Here is a 17,591-nt window from a genome sequence, read left to right as displayed (position 1 = left end):
GATGCAGGATAAGAATAACCTGCAGGGACTTACCAGGAGTCCAAAATAAAACTCAAAATACTGAGCTATCCAGCAAAGCCATTAACTTCCACCTCTAAGATTCGGACTGGAAGCATTTTCTCTATGTCAAAAAATGCCCCTCCTTGCAATCCCTGCGCTGTACTGAAGACTGAACAAACAACTGGCCACATCTGGCTGCTGACAAATGGAGCTCGAAGGCATCCCAGGAAGGCAGAGCAGCCCTGGGCCCAGGCTGGTTCAATCCCCCGGGCAGGATTTTCAGGGTATTTCGAGTAAATCACCGAGGAAATTCCCCGGGCGGGAGGGAAGGCACCCCACGGCCACAGTTCCAGCGGAGCAGATGCCTCCTTGACACCATCAGCTCTTCTCATCATCCCCTGTGATCAGCTCTTCTCATCATCCCCACTCTGAGCCCCGAGCCCTGCGAACGCCACCAACGCAGAAAACCCAACCAGCGACGAGGTCCTGGGTTCTTCCTGCAGTCCCTGCCTCCCAACCCTGCTCCTGGAGAAGCCACGGGAAGAACCTGGGCTGGGAGTGGAAGGCCGGGACCCCCGGGGCCCCCTGCCATCCCCAGCGCAGCTGGGGGACGTTACCTGCTGATGATGATGGCTCCCTTGTAAAGGACAGAGACCGCGGGCATCTTGCCGCCGGCGGCAGCCCGGCCCTGCCCGGCTCCGGCCACTCTGATTTGGCAGGAATCCGTTAAAGGGATGGGAGGAACAAAAATGAGAAAAAATAAAAAAACAACAACAAAAAAAAGGGGAGGTCGGAGGGCATCACGTGGTCTCCCCGTATGCATGTTAATTCCTCCCAACATTAACACAGATCAGCTCAAAACATCTCCAACTTTAGATTAAAGCTTACGCAAGCCGGAGCCAGCGCGGCCCCTCGGAGCGCCTTCCCAAAGCGCGGGGCCGGAGCAGGGCTGGGGCTCATCCTCAGCTCAAGGGGAATTACCCGGGATGCGCTCCTGGATTGGCCCCGCCAAGGACGGAGGGTAGCGTTGGGTGTGGGATGTGTGCAGCCACCATCCCTAAAGGGTTAAAATCCATAGCAAAGCTCTGGAAGCAGTAACAGACTGTGGCACTTAGGGGGTTTAGGGTTGATGCTGATTTTTTTTTTTCTTTTAGCATCTTTTCCAGCCCACAGTTTTTCCTTCCTAATGCAGAACAAATTCAGCTGTCCCCTGTCTGCTGGGAGGTCAGAAGCCTGATTTGCCTTTGGACAGCCCCTTCCTTCCACAGAATCACAGAATGACCAGCTTGGAAGAGACCTCAAAGATCATCGAGCCCAGCCCGTTCCCCGACACCTCAACTAAACCCTGGCACCCAGTGCCACATCCAGTCTTTTTATAAACACATCCAGGGATGGTGACTCCACCAACTCCCTGGGCAGAGCATTCCAGAACTTTATCAGGCTTTCTGTGAAAAACCTTTTCCTAATATCCAACCTATATTCCCTCTGATGCAGCTTGAGACTGAGTCCTCCATCCCTATCTTGGTGCCATCATCCAGCTGGAGAAGCTGCAGCACCCCTGTCTTGTGGGATGGGGGGATGGAGGGATGAAATAAGATTATCCAGGGCTTGCCAGTGAATGGGGATGGACCAGACCAGCCCACCTCAGGGCTTGGCTGGAGCAGGGGGAAAGATCTGGTGACCTTTCCTGAGAAGGGAAACACTGCAGGAGGACACGGGTCCTGCATCCCAGCCAGCTCTGGAGGACATCTGAGGTCACAGGGAAGCTCCTGGCCCTGACTCCACCGAAGTCCTCCTCGTGCTGTTCCCAAGTGTCTCAGCAGGCTCCTGGCCAGCTCCCATTAGTGGCTCTTGGCCTCGTTAGTGGAGCTCTGACTGCAGCTGCTGTGGACGTGCCTGCCTGGCACTGCCACTCCTTGCCAAACCATCCCTTGAGTCCAAGCTGCTGGATATTGCTGTTCCCATGTTTGAGCAACTGATTTTATCAGCTGGAGCTTCCCCAAGGGCCTCGTGTGAAGCCTCGCTGGGCAAATGCAAAGTGCTTCAAAACTATAACAAATTGGAAAAGTTCTGCATTTGGTCTTCTTTTTTAAAATTGTTTTCATTTGAGGACATTCAGATAACATTTAGAATCTGAGTAGATTTGACTTTTGGGTGGCCAAAACTTTCCTAAAAATTAAATTAGCTAGCTAAAAAAAATAAAATTTGGATAAATAATGCCGACTATACAAACATAGATGCATCTGGTGATAGATACATTGTGAACACAGCAAGATGTTTTCGTGCCCTTGCCAAGGCTTTGGCTGAAGCAGACTAAGCACGAGGGGTGGTACCTGGGCCCATCTCCAAACCTGCCTGATGCTGCAGCCTTCAGGAGCCCCACAAACCTGCCCATCCCTCAGCAACCCAACAGCAGGGAGATGCTCTTTCTGCTGCCATCCCACAGAAAAGGACCAGGGTGTGGAGAGCCAAAAATTAAGGCAGGAGATTCCAGTACCTGATGACCACCAGCTCTGGGTCTCGGTGACTCGTTCAAGGCTGGCCAGGAGGTTTTGTGGCAGAACATGCACAGAAATTCAAGGCTGGGCTCTGGGAACCTCCCTCTGTGCCTGTTGTGCAGTGGGAGATGTTCCACACCAGGGCACAGCTCCCCGAGGGGCAGGAGAGTCCTGGCACCATGCCCAGCTTGGGGTGACCTTTCTGGGCACCCCTCACCCAGCAGCCTCCTGCTACTCACGCTCAGGACCACACTCCAAGTCCTCTGAAGCGTCAACAACCTTCCTAGTCTGAGAAAGAGACGTTCCATCCCACCACCAAAATACCATGTACAGCCATCCAAGATCCTGTGGGACTCTGCTGATGCATTGTCCCACAGCTCCTGCCTTGATCCCTGGCCAGTCTTGGCTGGAGTCAATCCGGGCTGCTGAAGGGAAGGGATGGAGGCAATGGCAATGGGATGGAGTTGAAGCCCTGGCACAGGGTGCCCAGAGAAGCTGTGGCTGCCCCATCCCTGGAAATCTCCAAGGCCAGGTAGGATGGGGTCCATTCCCATGACAGGGAGGGCAATGAGGTGATCTTTAAGGTCCCTTCCAACTGAAGCCATTCTGTGGCTCTGTGATAAGGTCACTTCTTTGACCAGTTTCAGAGGGGCTGCAGAAAAGCTCACTAGAGTCAACCCAAAACTTGCAGGAAAATGGGGAAATTTTCCTGCCTGGCATTTCAGTAATTAACCCACCCAGATTTCTGCATCTCAGGGAACAATTTCTACACTCAGGGTTAGACAGATGTGTCTGTGGCTCCACACCTCTGGCATGAAGATTTCAGCTGCCCAAGGCTGGGATTCCTGGTCCTTCCCACTGGGTGGGATGTTGCAATAAACCACATGCTTGTCCACAAGCTGGTGAAATAAATGAAAACCAAATCCAAGAGGCCCTCAGGGAAAAGGAGCAGTGCTCAGCTTCTAACTTTCTTTCCAAACACTCAGATCCTCAATTCCATCCTCCAAAACACACACCAGCTCTGGCAAAAGACAGACACTGCTGCTGCTCCTCTTCATTAACACGACTCTAATCAGAGAAGGTTTCAACAGAAACAATTCCAAGGATTTTCAGTGGTTTAAAACTTGGAATCACATTCAGGAAGGATTTATAAGGCCCCTATGATCTACCCAAGGGTCCCAGGGCTAATTTGTACAGCAGTGTTGAAGGCAAAGATCCCACAGGCAAAGGGCCTGTGCTGTGTGCTCGAGATCCTTACGGAGCTGGGACCCAGCTGAGCCACTCCGAGCTCACCCAGGATTCTTATCCCAGAGAGCTGCTGGTGAGACCTTAGATTTTTAAATAAACAAGAGAATAGAAGGAGTATGAATTAAGAACGGAGTTACCCCATGGGGCTGGGCAGCAGATGAACACGTTTCACTTGTTTGTTCACTTTTTCACTGACTGATAGAAAAATGGGTTTAAAACTCACTGAAAAATTATTATTTTTTTCTAAATGGAAAAAATATTTTTGCTAGAAAAAAAAAGTTTTAATAGAAGTTGAGTGAAACTGTATAAGTCAGCTTTACTTAACACTACCATTTATAAGCAGGGATGGTGAAACTGTAAATAGAATCAAAATGAGTCTTGGAGCAGGAGCATAGGATTAAAAATGCTGGGTCAGCATAAGTCATGTGCATTTCCAGTACATTTTTCTGGGAGAGCATGAAGAGAAAAGTGTGGGAGAGTGAAACTGGGAGTGCTGGGGAGAGGCACAGAAACTGCTGCCAAGTGGAGAAGGTGATGGTGGTGGGTTTGGGTTTCAGAAAGAAAAGAGGGGAAGAGAATGGCTGAAACGAGTACAACCAAAGGTAGAGTTATGATAAAAAAGAACTCAGCTCTGCCCTTGTCCTTCCTACCCAGACAAGGAGCAAACAGAGCTGGGAACAGCTGGACCACGAGGGGAGTGACGGGTTTAATGTCACTGGGAGTGTTGGCATGGCACGGTCAGCACGTCCAGCAGCAAATGAAAAATCCCATGGGAAGGCATCACCCAGGGCTCCTCTCTCATGAAACACATTTCCATTTCACAGCCCTGCTCAGGCGGGGTGTCCCGGGCAGCCCAAAATGCTACTGTATTCCATGTCTAGCTGTGCCCAAAAATTGCTGTCTTGAACCATGGGGGTCATCTCCTGGCCATGCTAAGGCCGTACAAGAAATGGAACCATCATCTCCTCAGTTCTTCCAGCCCTAATATCGAGGCTAAACCCAGGAACCAGGAGTGGGAGCAGCTGAGCCCACGCATGGCCAGAACCCGTGGGGATGCCTGGCCTGGCCGCATCCCACAGCAGCATCCTGGGTGATCCCAGAGATCCAGGACCACACCATCCCAAAAATGGGACAGCCCCAGGAAGGATCCTGAGCTCGGCCAGGCAGCGGCACAAGGACGGGGAAGGGGAAGGGGAAGGGGAAGGGGAAGGGGAAGGGGAAGGGGAAGGGGAAGGGGAAGGGGAAGGGGAAGGGGAAAGGGAAGAGGAAGGCGTGGCTGTGCTGACAGCAGCACCCCAAGCCCACAGGGAGCCTCTGTGCCCGGCTGAGCAGAGGAAAGAGTCCAAGTAGGTTTGTGTGGGTGGAGATTAGAAGTGGAAAGACATCCTGCAGTGGAAGTGAGATGTGTCTGAGGCCTCTTGGCTCCAGAAAGCAGCATTAAGGAGGTGGGAGGTGGGAGGGCTCACCCCAGCAGGGCACTGGGTCACCGTCTCTGCCATCCTCCCACCACCCTGGGAGCAGCAGCAGGAGCATGGGCTGCCCAGGCAGCAGCAGGAACTTTGGATCATTCCTGAGTGAGTTCACTTCATGACACAAGAATATTAATGTAGGCTGCAGAGGCTTTTACATCTGATTAGAAATTGGAAAATTGCAACCGTACTGCTTGCAGGATCAGCTACAAAGCATTGGGAATAAATCAAAAAACCAATCAGCTGGGAAGGAGCTGCCCACAGTGCAGCCCATGGTGTTCTCATAATAACACCCATGGAGTCACTTCAGATGAGCTCAGGAGATCAGAGATGCTCACAGACAAGTCTGAACAGAAGAAGGAACAAACAATCATGGAATACCAGATTGGAAGGGACCTCGAGGAGCCCTTGGTGCAACCTTTCTTGCCAAAAGTACAGTCTAGGCAAGTCAGCCCAGCACCCTGCCCAGCTGAACCTTGAAAGTATCCAGCACTGGGGGATGCACCACTTCCCTGGGGAAGTGATTCCAGAGGTTGATTGTTCCCACTGTGAGAAGTTTTCCTCTCGTGTGCAGCTGGAACCACCCCCGGAGTAACTTGCACCCAAAGGAACCGCAGTGCCAAAATTACTGGTGAAGGAAGCAGGCAGGTCCTACGGGGAGCACTCAGGGATGGGCAATCCCACCCCATCCCTGGGCTCAGCATCTCCCTGGGCACCCAGCTGCAGGTGGGCAGAGGGTGGCAGCAGCTGCAGCCAGCCCTGGAGGGTGACGCTGCTCCTCCGAGCCTGTGGTCCTCCTCCCCACGGGCAGGGCTGCCAACCATCCCACATCCCTGTCCCCACACCCCCGGGCACTTTCCTCCTTCCAAGGACCATGTGGACCTCAGTGCTCCTTCAGTCCCCTCCTCTGACCCCTCCAGAGGTCACAGGGTGGCTCCTGGGGAGCATTTCACCCTCCCCGCTCCTTCTGCTGGTGTCACCCCTCACTCCCACCTGAGCCAGGCCTGGTGATGGAGAGCTGAGGAGCATTTGATGGCTGGGTGGTTTTCCAGTGCTTGTTCCCTCCTTCTGCTGGAGGAGGGTGTCTCCACCTGAGGCTGAGGCACATTCTCATTCCTCAGAGAGGAAGGTCCCTTCTCCCAGGACATCTGCACCAGCAGGCCACCAAGACCTCAGGCAGACAGAGATGCCACTTCACTGCTGGCCAGGCTTTCCTATTCTGCAACTCCTTTTATCACCTTCCTCTGGCCTTCATCCCTGTTCCCAACATCCTTCTCAGCCAGTGGATTTCTTCAGCACGAGGGGTTAATCCCAATGAACCTTTTCTGTCTGAAAGTCAGACTCTGCTGCCCATCCCCTTCACCCCCTGGCAGAGAGGGGCTTGCAGAAGGCAGCTGATGCCACCTGACAATTATACATCAAGTCAAGAGTGGTGGAGCATTTTCTGGAGGTTCTTCTTGCCCAGGGAGAAGATGGTGAGTCCATGGGCACCTGCCTGGCAGAGCTGCTCTTGGAGACTGCTGGGGCTTGGCCAAACCACAACTAGAAGTTACAGTTCTCTTCCAATGGACATCAACACACAGCTCTTCCTGTGCTGTTCCAAAAGATTTTGGTTGGGGAAAGGGCAAAAACAACCCCTTCAATTAGCCTGTCTTGCAGTAATTAGGAGAGATTGTTTAAGGTAGAAAGTCAGGCTTGGTCTGCCCAGAAGTTTTTAGGAAAGGCATTTATGCCAGAGCCCAGCTGAGCTGAACATCCCCCAACATCTGCTCCAGCCCAACCCTTGGATGTACCCCCTGAGACGGGGATTAACACAGCCCAGTCACATGGGAAAGCTCCAACAGGTGCCTTCATTTTCACTGCAGCAGCTCCAAGGTGTGCCAGCACCTCTCCCACGAGGAAGCCTTCCTCCTTCTCCTCCTCCCCGTTCCCATCAGGTGGGTGCTCTGCTGCTCTGCTTGGGGACTGGTCCCGCGGGCCCTGTTTGGGTGTCAACTGCTGTGAAGGGTTAACAGGATTATAAACCATCCTGCCTGCCTAAATCCCCTGGGCTGTGGGATTGGACTGGTTATAAACTTATTAACAGGGGCTGGTGGGGGCTGCAGGACCTGCTCTGCCAGCCTGGCCACCCTCTGTCCACCTGCACTAATGGGAGAAATCCTGAGAATCACAGCAGGAAATTCACCCAAGTGAATCCCTAAAAACAGAGATGGAAAGAGAGAGGTGAGGGTAATGGCTGGGTGTGGAAAGATGGGAAAATCACATCTTTTTGGGCAAGATTTCAGAACATGTTGCTGAACTGGCAGTGCAGCTTTTGGGAGAAGCTTTGACCCGTGCTTGAGCTGCAAACACTCCCCTGCTCCAATCCGCTCCCTGGCACAAGCCATAAACGGACAGCAGTAACCATTCCAGGAGGGCTGGTGGAAGCGCACGCCAGTCTCGCAGCGGGCCACGCCCGGCGAGGAGCCGGCAGCGGATCCAAAACCCCCCGAGCACAGAGCGTGCTCCGGCCACCGCACCTGCCCGGCACCGCCGGCGCCTTCAGGGCTGTTTGATTTCCCTCTGGCTCTGGCAGAGCTCCTGCACAGCAGCCACCACCGCAAAACTTGCTGAGAGCTCCCAGCAGCCGCTCTGCAGGAGCGGGTGACAGCGGCATCGCCACCGGGACAGGCCGGGATGAGGGATGGATGAGCCGCGGCGGGCGCCACCCCCGTCCTGCTGCTGCCGGGTGGGGTTCTGCCGACGGCTCACGTTTATTTATCAAATTCCTATTTCAAACTCCAAAATTAATCTTTTAATCAGCGGCAGAACGGGGTCATGCTTATCGGAGAGCCGGGGAGGTGTTATCTCCCCGCCATCTGCTCGCCATCCTCCGCCGCGTCCCGACGGAGCCGGCAGACAGCCGGACACCAGCCGGCACATCTGGCAGCCGCCACATGCGGGCGACGGTCCCCTTGACCACCCCTCTCCTCCAAACCAAACACGGCCCCGTGGACAAAGCTGAGGGAGGGTTCGATCCAAAATTCCAGCCTATGAGCAGATCTGTGAGGTAGAAAATGGAGTTTGAGCATTTCTGCCTCGCAGGGGCAGGGCACCAGGGCTTACCAGCCCCGTGGAGCCAGGGATGGCCAGGGGCCCCCAGCGAGGTGACGCGGCTGCTCCCATACGCACCCCACAGCATCAGCACCCATCCGGCAGCGCTGCCCCAGACACAGCCCCGGTCACGCTATCCTGCGCCACCTCCTTCCGACCGGCAACTGATTCTGCCCTTTCCGCACCCAAAAGCGCAGGGCAGCATCGGCACAGCATCTCCGGGCGCCGTCTCGGTGCCGTGGCCCCGGGGCCGCGCCCGCCGCCCCCGGCCCCCGCTCCGATGACCTACTTCAGCCGCCGGTGGATCGTGTCCCGGCACCGCCGGCCCCGCGGCCCCGCTCCTCCAGCGTGCCCCGGCCTCTCGGCCCCGCCTGGGGAGAAGCCCGGGTCTGGCCAAGCCCAAGAAAGCCTCCGGCAAAGCTCGGGGTGGTCCGGGACCCCGCCGGGGCCCACGCCGGCTCTGGCTCCGGCCCACTGACCCCCGTTAATCGGCTAAAGCCGCACGCTCTGAGCTGGCCCGGGCAGAGCCGCGCTCCGCCGGGCCTCCCTGCCCTACATAGCCACCGGCAGCCGCCGGCACCTCCCGTGCCCTCCGCCGCCCCGCCCGCGCCCAGCCGCTCCCGGGCACCGGCAAGGGGCACGGGGCCCTTCTGCGGGGCTTCTGCCAAAGGGGAGAGCCCGGCACCGCAACCGCAGCGGCAGCACCCGCAACTGCTCGCAGAGTTTGTAGGCGCTTCCCCGGTGGCTGCCTGGAAAATAAATCCCCTTTCACACCCCTGGCTGATCCCGGCCTCACCCGAGCGCTGCCCTGCAGGTGCTGTGGGACCCCCAGCGGACCCTGCCCCAGCATGAAGCGGAAATGAACCGAATCAAACAAACACCGCGAAAAACCGCGGGGTCACCGAGCCCAGCATCCTCCCTAACGCCATCCCTGCGGAACGGCTCCAAAGCTCCGCGGGATGCCCGTTCCCCTTCCCGTTCCCGTTCCCGTTCCCGGTCTCGGTCCCGGTGCCGGTGCGGTAGCTCCCGCCCCGCTCACCAGTAAATGAGGGAGAGCCCATCGAAGCGCTCCAGGGGCCGGCCGGGGGGCTGCAGGCAGGACATCACCGGGGCCGCCGGGCCTCAGGGCAGCCGGGGCCGGCGGCTGCTGCGCGGGGCCATGGGCTCCGAGCGCCGGGCTGCCCGCCCCGGCTCCTGGCACGGCTCGCCGCCGCAGGGCTGCACCTAATCCCGGGCGGGCGAGCATGTGATCGCCCCTCTGCGGCCCCACAGCTCAGCCTGCGGGGCCGAGCGGCCGGGCCGGGGGTCGCGGTGCGGCTGATTGCAGCCAGCGGGGCTGAGCCACGCCTGGGACCCCACCACGGCACCCCCACGGCAGCCAGCGAAGCGTCCCCGTGTGCCAGCGTCCCACTCGCCCTGTCCACCGCGGCCCTGATTCCATAAACCAAGCATTAGTTTTGGCACAAGGGCCCCTTCAGCCCCCTAGCAGCGAGCCCCTTCTTCACCCTGCACTTGGCAGTGGCTGCTAGTGATGGTTATAATCATTAATGATGGTTATAATCATTAATGATGGTTATAATCCATGGTTAACCTGCCACCACAAACTATTTAAAGACAATTGTAGGCGTCTCTGACCTGCACTAAGCATGGGCTGTGGCAGTACTCAGGGCTCCCCTGCTCCTTAGCCACTGCATGATAATATTTTATATATATATATATATATATATATATATATATAATTTAATATGGGGCACAAGTCTTGCATTTGGGTATTTCCCCCCCCCCCCCCCCCCCCGTTTAAGGTTTTCTGATCCTATCTCAGCAACCAAATTACCCTTTATACTATAAGGAAAGACCTGAGAGTAAGTGCTGGTGGGCAGATGGAAACTGTTTGAAGTTGGATATTATCCTGGAATGTGAATTATCCCAGAGCAATGAAGCCACAGCCAGCTCAGTCATGTTTGTCCATATCTAGCTGTAGGTGGGACGGATGGACAGCAGGATGGACAGACGTGCCCTGATTCAGGGTGACGGAAAGTCCCAAATGAGCATCAAGCCACTGCATTTTGTGTATTTAATTTTTCCCTCTCCCCGTCAGTTATGATCCCAGGGCAGCAGCGGGGGTTGGCTGGGACCTGGGGATTAGGTGAGACCTGGGGATTATGAAATGCATCTGTCTGTGTCCTGCACGGCCCGGGAAAGCCACCAGCCTGCCCAGGGCCAGGTCCTGTGCTCACCACTCCCCCCAGCTCCAGGTAGTGCTGGGACAGGAAATCCTGGAATATCCTGAGTGGGAAGGGTCCATTGGGATCATCCAGTCCAGCTCCTGGTCCTGCACAGACACCCCAACAATCCCACCCTGGGCATCCCTGAGATCATTGTCCAAACCCTCCTGGAGCTCTGGCAGCCTCGGGGCCGTGCCCATTCCCTGGGGAGCCTGGGCAGTGCCCAGCACCCTCAGGGGGAAGAACCTTTCCTGATCTCCAACCTAAACCCGCCGTGGCACAGCTTCATGTCACTGCTTCGGGACGGAACACGCAAGGACGAGCTGAGGAGAGCACTGAGCAGCCGAGGCGATGGTGACCTGTCTGTGCAGCCACTGCTGCCCAGCCCCGAGCTGGGGCATCCCGCGGCAGCTGCCAGGGCTGGCAGCCCAGAGTGTGGCATGAATGGGGAGCCCTGGATCCCTGGGGTGAGCGCAGGGAGGGCCCGGCCGGGCGGGCCCGGGGCTGCCCGCAGGCGCTGCTGCTGGGACAAGGCGGGGAATTGAGGCCGATCCCGCTCGGCATCCTTTGCGAGTGACTGTGCAGGATGTGCCGGTGCCAAAATCCTTTTCACCTGTCGCCTCCCAGCCCGGTGACAAGTGCCCTGTCCTCCGCCCAGGACAGCCGCCTCCAGCTTGTCACGACCCCGCTCTGGTGTGCAGCTCTGCTTTAGGGGGCAGCCCTAAGGGGTCCCAGCCCAGGCCCCCCATCCATCGGGGCACCCCACGGGGCGTTTGGGGAGCGTTTGGGGTGCAACTCCCCAGCCCAGCGATGCCGAGGGGTGCTGGCGTGGGGAGAGCTGCCCGCTGCCGAGGCTGTCGCAACGCGGGCCCGGGCGGTGCCGGGCTGGGTCCCGGGACCGGTTTGTGCCGCCGGGAGAGGACGGGCGCTGGGCTTGCCGAAACCGCGGGGAGCGGGGCGCGGGTGCCGCGGCCGGCTCGGGGCCGGGCCGGCCTCTCCCAGTCCCACCAGTCGGGGCTGTCCCAGGCGGTGTCACCCCGCTTTGGGGCAGGACAGAACCCAGCGGCCGCGGGGATGGCGGGGTGCCCCGGGACCCCGAGCCTGCCCCGGTGCCGCCGGTCCGGCTGTGCCCAGGCACCCGGGGCGCTGGGACATCATCTCCACCGCCCTCCCTGCGGCTGCCGGGAGCCTGCCGGGACGCCCCATGGCCGTGTCCCCCTCTCGCCCACAGCCTGGGGGTCACAGCATCCCCCGAGGCAGGCTCTGGGCTGAATCACGGCGGCGTGCTGCGGGGCCGGGCGCTGCCCTGCCCTTTCCCCCCGCGCGTTTCCGCGCTGGCGGAAGCGGGGCATTATCTCCCTCGCCCCTGGGTGCGCTCCAGCTGCATATTTATAGATTTGCAAACATTACACCCCGGAAATTCCCAGTCTTTACATCACAGGCCAAAGCCTGCAGTGAAGCCCTGACCTTTTTCTTCCTCTCGATGCGTTCTGAGGGACCGTGAGAGAGCGGTCCCAGCCAGGATCAGTGCTCCTGCATGGGTGCTCAGGGCTGCAGCACCGTGCCCCCGAGGGGCACAGGGGACACAAAGGAGCCGTGGATGCCCCTGGAAATGTTCAGGTCCAGGTTGGACTGGACTTGGAGCAACCTGGGCTACTGGAAGATGTCCCTCCCTTGGAAGGGGGGGGGGACTAGATGAACTTTAAGTCCCTTCCAACTTAAACCACTCTATGATGATTTGATGATGATGATGATGATGACACCTGTGTGTCCCCACTGGAGGTCTGGGACCCCCATCCCTTCATAAGACAGGAGAATAAGGACCACGAGAAGCTGCTGCTGTCTTGGATGCACATTCTGACCTTACCATCCAGCCCATTCAGGGACCGGTACATTGTTCAGTGCCATTCCAAAAGTCATGGCTGGGGACACAGGACAGGGACCTGCCAGGGTGGCCGTGTCCCCCCTGCCCGCTCCCCTCTGCCTCTTCCCCCCCAGTTTGGTGCAGATGTCCCCAGTGCCTGCTGTGCACACCAGCACCCAAAGCCACCCCAGCACTGGTGACAACGCAGCCCTCCTGCTCCCAACTGTGCTGGGAGGATGAGGAAGAGGCAAAGTTCATTTATTCCAATCTGCATTTTTGTGCCAAATGAGTCAGAGCACCGGCCTCTCTCAGCCTTTGTTTTGCTTGGCTGCCTGCACTTGCTTTCGCTTGGTGTTTGTTCAATATTAAGTCCCTTGACGGCACTTGGCTCAAACCAGCAAGTGCAGCAGAAAAAGGCACTTCCCTGCTGGGACAGGAGCTTTCCATCCTTCGGCATCGGCAGCGATGCGCTTGTGTTATTCTATTTCTTTCTTACAGTTTGAGGAACCCCGAGCCTGGTCCTTTGAGCCACCACGTCCCACCAGAGCCATCAAAAGCCATCGAGGCTGGCAGGGGCTGGGATGGGGCCGGAGCCGTGCTGATTTCAGAGCAAAGCAGCCCCAAACAGAGCTGGGGGAGGTTTCGCCGGCACAGGACCAGTTCGGAACGAGCACGGCCGCATTCCTGCGCAGGTGGGAGCCGCCGGGAGGAAGCGGCAGCGCGGAGGTGTTTCAGTGCCCTGCTTTCCTTCCGTGCGAGCAGGAACTCCCTTCCCATCCCAAATCCCTGCCGTGGGGGCCGCCAGCTCAGCTGGGCCCTCCAAAAACTGACAAAAACTCCCCACCCAGAAAATAAATGAGATTTTGGCTCATCAACTGCTGTTTGTGTTCCATCGAGCTTTTGGAAGAGATTTCCAAGTGGTTTTGCCTCACCCCCCCCCTCCATCAGAAGTCAAATCTGAAAATTCCTCCTTGAGGAGCATTGCTGAACAGCTGCCAGGGCTGATCATCTCCATGCCTGGCTCCTCTGCTCCGTTGGGTCCCCAAAACCCCTCAGCAGTGCCACAGTGCCTTTTGGGACCCGTGGGGAAGGGGATGCCACCACCCCACAGCCGGCTTGACCCACCCAGCCCTGGTGCCATCCCGAACTACAATGGGCTGTGTGGGGTGGGGCACAGTGGGGTGGGCAAGCCCTCGGCTCGGGTGCCAGCAGGGAGTGAGACCCCCGAGCTGGTGCCATCCTGTGCCTGGGCAGCGGGGTCCGCCTCGGCCGGGTGCCGGGGCTGGCGCAGGGTGGAGCAGGGTGCGGGATGCCAGAGAAGGGCTTGCCAGGGGAATGTCAATGTGTTGCATAAAACGTGCTCCTCTCCCGCTCCCCTCCCGCAGCGGCGGCAGCAGCTCAAGAGCTTCTCACCCGGGTTAAGTCAATATTGCCACATTGCTGCCTCTGTCGAGGTGCTCGGCCCCGTGGAAGGAGCTCCGTGGGTGTTTTAAGGGCTGGAAAGGAGCCAAGGGAACACATCTGGGTGGGTGCAGCACCCTGGGGCTCGGCACCCTCCCCTGGGGCAGCTCGTGGGGCACGGCGGCTCCAGGCTGCCAGGACAGCCCCACTTGCCCGGCCTCACGAGGCTCCCAGGAGCCGGTGGCACCGGGCTGGATGCCTGGATCCCGACCCGGGGCGTGCCCGGCCTGGCAGCAGCAGCGGAGGGGAGGGCACGGAGCGCAGCAGGGAGCAGCTGCGGCGGTAAAGCCACCGAAAGGCTCATTTGCAAAATAAACGCTGCAAATTCAACCCTGGCAGAGCCCAGCCGAGGAGGGAACCTCAGCACGGGCTGTGCGGTGCTCTGGGCGGGCACCAGAGCCTGAAGAAGAGCTGCCAGCACCCCCAAAGCACAGGCCCCCAGGTCCCCAAAACCACCCTGTGTAACAGAGGATTGTGCAGTGCCTCTGATCCCAAGCCAAGGTAAAGGCAGAATACCTGGGCAGTTTACATAAGGCAGAGTTTTCCACTACACCGGAGTTTCTCTCCGCCTGGTGTTTCACCCAGCAGCTGCAATTTTGCTGCTCTCAAGGGCATTTGCACACAAAAATGAGCCACACCGGAGATGCGGGGAGATTAGGAGGATTAAGGCTGCAGAACTGGCACAGGAAGAGATGGAAAGCAAACCCCTCTGGTAGGCAGGGCAGTTCATGCCTAAACCTCTGCTCACCTTTGCACAGGGTTAAGAAGGGGGGCTCTGGGATGGTTCTGGAAGATTTAAGAGGAGCAACTGGTCCTTTTGAGCATCCAGAACATGTTGCTGCTAGGGATGGGGGGATCCCAAAGCACAAAAACCAGAAAGTTTTTCTAGTGGCGAGGAAAGACGTGCAGGATTTCACGCAGTGAAACTAAAGTAGTCGGGCTGGGTTTCTCCCTCCTCAGCTCGCCTTGCGTGGGGCTGGAGGGAGGATGGGGATGCAGGTGCTGCCTGGGCAGGCTGCAGGGGGATGCTCACAGCCTCCAAAGGAACCACAGCACCTGCAGAACCCTCCTCCCAAAAAATCAGGGGAACACTGGTGTGCTCCTCAGCATGGACAGGAGCCTGGCACTGATGGCTGTGGCAGGGAGCGTGCCAGGCTCCAGGCACTGCCAGGGATCCCAAGGGATCAACGGGTTTTGAGAATCAGAGGATTTGAGGATCCCTGCCCAGGGAATCCTCACAATCTATTTAGAAGTAAGAATGGAAGCTGGGCACCATGAAGACCAAGTCATACCCTCAGTTATAGCTCAGACGGAGCTGTGCCATGGCTGGTAGCAGGGAGAGCCCAGAGCTGGCCCCAGCCGGGCCAGGGTGAGGCCCAGCCCCGGTCTGGCTGTCGGGGGCTGTGCCAGCCTCGCACCACCGCGCCCAGCAGCCAGCAGGGCCCGAGTGACACCCTGCACTCCATCCCAGCAGGACCCTGCCATCCCCACCCCCAGCAGATCCACCTTCAGCACAGCCCGGGGCTCCTGGGAGTTCTAAAGCCATCCCTGCTAAGCAAAGGCTGGGAGGTGCTTGGCTGGAGGAGCCCATGGGCACAGCAAGCGCTGCTGTCGGGGGTGACAGCCCGGCCCGAGCGGGCTCCAGGCTCTGTGGCTCTGGGTTCCAGGCTCACAGCTCGGCCAGGGGTGACAGCCTGGCCTGAGCGGGCTCCAGGCTCTGTGGCTCTGGGTTCCGGGCTCACAGCTCGGCCAGGGGTGACAGCCCAGCCCGAGCGAGCTCCAGGCTCTGTGGCTCTGGGTTCCAGGCTCACAGCTCGGCCAGGGGTGACAGCCCAGCCCGAGCGGGCTCCAGGCTCTGTGGCTCTGGGTTCCGGGCTCACAGCTCGGCTGGCTCCTGAGCCCCCAGGGGACACGGCACAGCCCGGCAGCACGGCCAGGCCAGCGCCAAGCCAGAGCCCGCAGCAGGCTCGGCTCCTGCCGGGAAACCTCCCGGCCCTGGACGGGCCAGGAGGGCAAACCATGGGAGCTGGGATGGAGGAGACTCCCAGAGACCCAGAGGAACACAGGCAGACACACGGACAGACAGACAGGCACACAGACATGCAGACACATGGACAGACAGACAGGCACACAGACACACAGACAGACAGACACATGGACAGACAGACAGGCAGACAGACACACAGACAGACAGACAGACACACACAGAGAGACACACAGACACACAGACACACACACAGACAGACACACACACAGACAGAAACACACACACACAGACACACAGACACACACACACAGACACACAGACACACACACACAGACACACAGACACACACACACAGAGACAGACACAGACACACACACACAGACACACAGACACACACACACACACAGACACAAACAGACACACACAGACACACACACACACAGACACACACACACACACAGACACAAACAGACACACACAGACACACACACACAGACAGACACACAGACACACACACAGACACACACACAGACACACACAGACACACACACACACAGACACACACACAGACACACACAGACACACACACAGACAGACACACACACACACACACAGACACAGACACACACACACACAGACACACAGACACACACACAGACAGACACACAGACACACACACAAACAGACACACAGACACACACACAGACACACACACAGACACACACACAGACAGACACACACACACACACACACACACACACAGACACACACACACACACACAGACAGACACACACACAGACAGACACACACACACACACACACAGACACACACAGACACACACACACACAGACACACACACAGACACACACAGACACACACAGACACACACACACACACACACAGACACACACACACACACACACACACACACAGACACACACCCAGACAGTCACACCGCCGCTTGCCTTGCTCGCTCGCTGCCGCCTCCCGCGCCGCAGCCGCAGCCGGAGCCGGCGGGAGCGCCCGGCCCCGCAGCGCCCTGCGCGCTGTAAGGGCGCCCGCAGCGCAGGAGATCCGGCGGGGATCGGGATCAATAGGTCACAGCGTGCACTCACTTGCTCCCAGAACGAAAATCAGCAGAGGATTTGGGGCTGGTGGGGAGGCCACAATCAGGGCTTTAATCCTGCATGGGCACAAAATCCCGGGATAAAAAGGCCAGAGCTGGTCCTAATTGCTGACTGCTGTGTGCATGTGTGAGCAAAACCTCTTAGGCTGCGGGGGGCCTGGGGGAGGCATCTCCGTGCCTTATGGAGTCCTTGAGGTCGGAGCAGGTCTGTAAGATCAAGTCCAACTACTCCCCCAGCACCATCATTTGCCGCTAAGCCGTGTCCCCGAGGGCCACATCCACAGGGCTTTGGAATCCCCTCAGGGATGGGGACCCACCACAGCCCCGGGCAGCTGTGCCCGTGCCTGACCACCCTTTCCATGAAGGAATTTTCCCAATATCCAAACAAAACCTTCCTGACACCATTTGAGGCCATTTCCCCTTGTCCTGTCCCTGTTCCCTGGAGCAGAGCCCAACCCCCCTGGCTGTCCCCTCCTGTCAGGAGCTGTGCAGAGCCACAAGGTCCCCCTGAGCCTCCTTTTCTCCAGGCTGAGCCCCTTCCCAGCTCCCTCAGCCCCTCCTGATGCTCCTGACAGTTCCCAGCTCTGTTCCCTTCCCTGGACCTGCTCCAGCCCCTCC

At 58.0% G+C, this 17,591-nt stretch overlaps 1 protein-coding gene and 1 long non-coding RNA gene across 2 annotated transcripts in view; both read right to left on the bottom strand.

The window, feature by feature from the left end:
• LOC110470215 (syntaxin-binding protein 4-like) overlaps nucleotides 1-5,900 on the bottom strand; it is a 42,445-nt gene extending 36,545 nt beyond the window's left edge. The window contains exon 1 of the mRNA XM_021529699.4: nucleotides 618-5,900. Coding sequence (XP_021385374.4) covers nucleotides 618-841 — 224 coding nt within the window. The 5' untranslated portion in view covers nucleotides 842-5,900. The remainder of the gene's footprint in view (nucleotides 1-617) is intronic.
• Nucleotides 5,901-7,986: 2,086 nt separating this feature from the next.
• Nucleotides 7,987-8,558, bottom strand: LOC146766094 (uncharacterized). The gene is made up of 2 exons (XR_014958558.1): nucleotides 8,387-8,558; nucleotides 7,987-8,257 (listed from the first exon to the last, which is right to left on the bottom strand). It is a non-coding gene; the product is annotated as an uncharacterized LOC146766094 (long non-coding RNA).
• Between the last annotated feature and the right edge of the window lie 9,033 nt (nucleotides 8,559-17,591).

Source organism: Lonchura striata, chromosome 14 (genome assembly GCF_050655825.1).
Source record: "Lonchura striata isolate lonStrDom1 chromosome 14, ASM5065582v1, whole genome shotgun sequence".
In the NCBI taxonomy this organism is placed as follows: Eukaryota; Metazoa; Chordata; class Aves; order Passeriformes; family Estrildidae; genus Lonchura; species Lonchura striata.
Note: the sequence above shows the minus strand (reverse complement) of the source record. Positions and strands in the feature narration are given on the sequence as shown.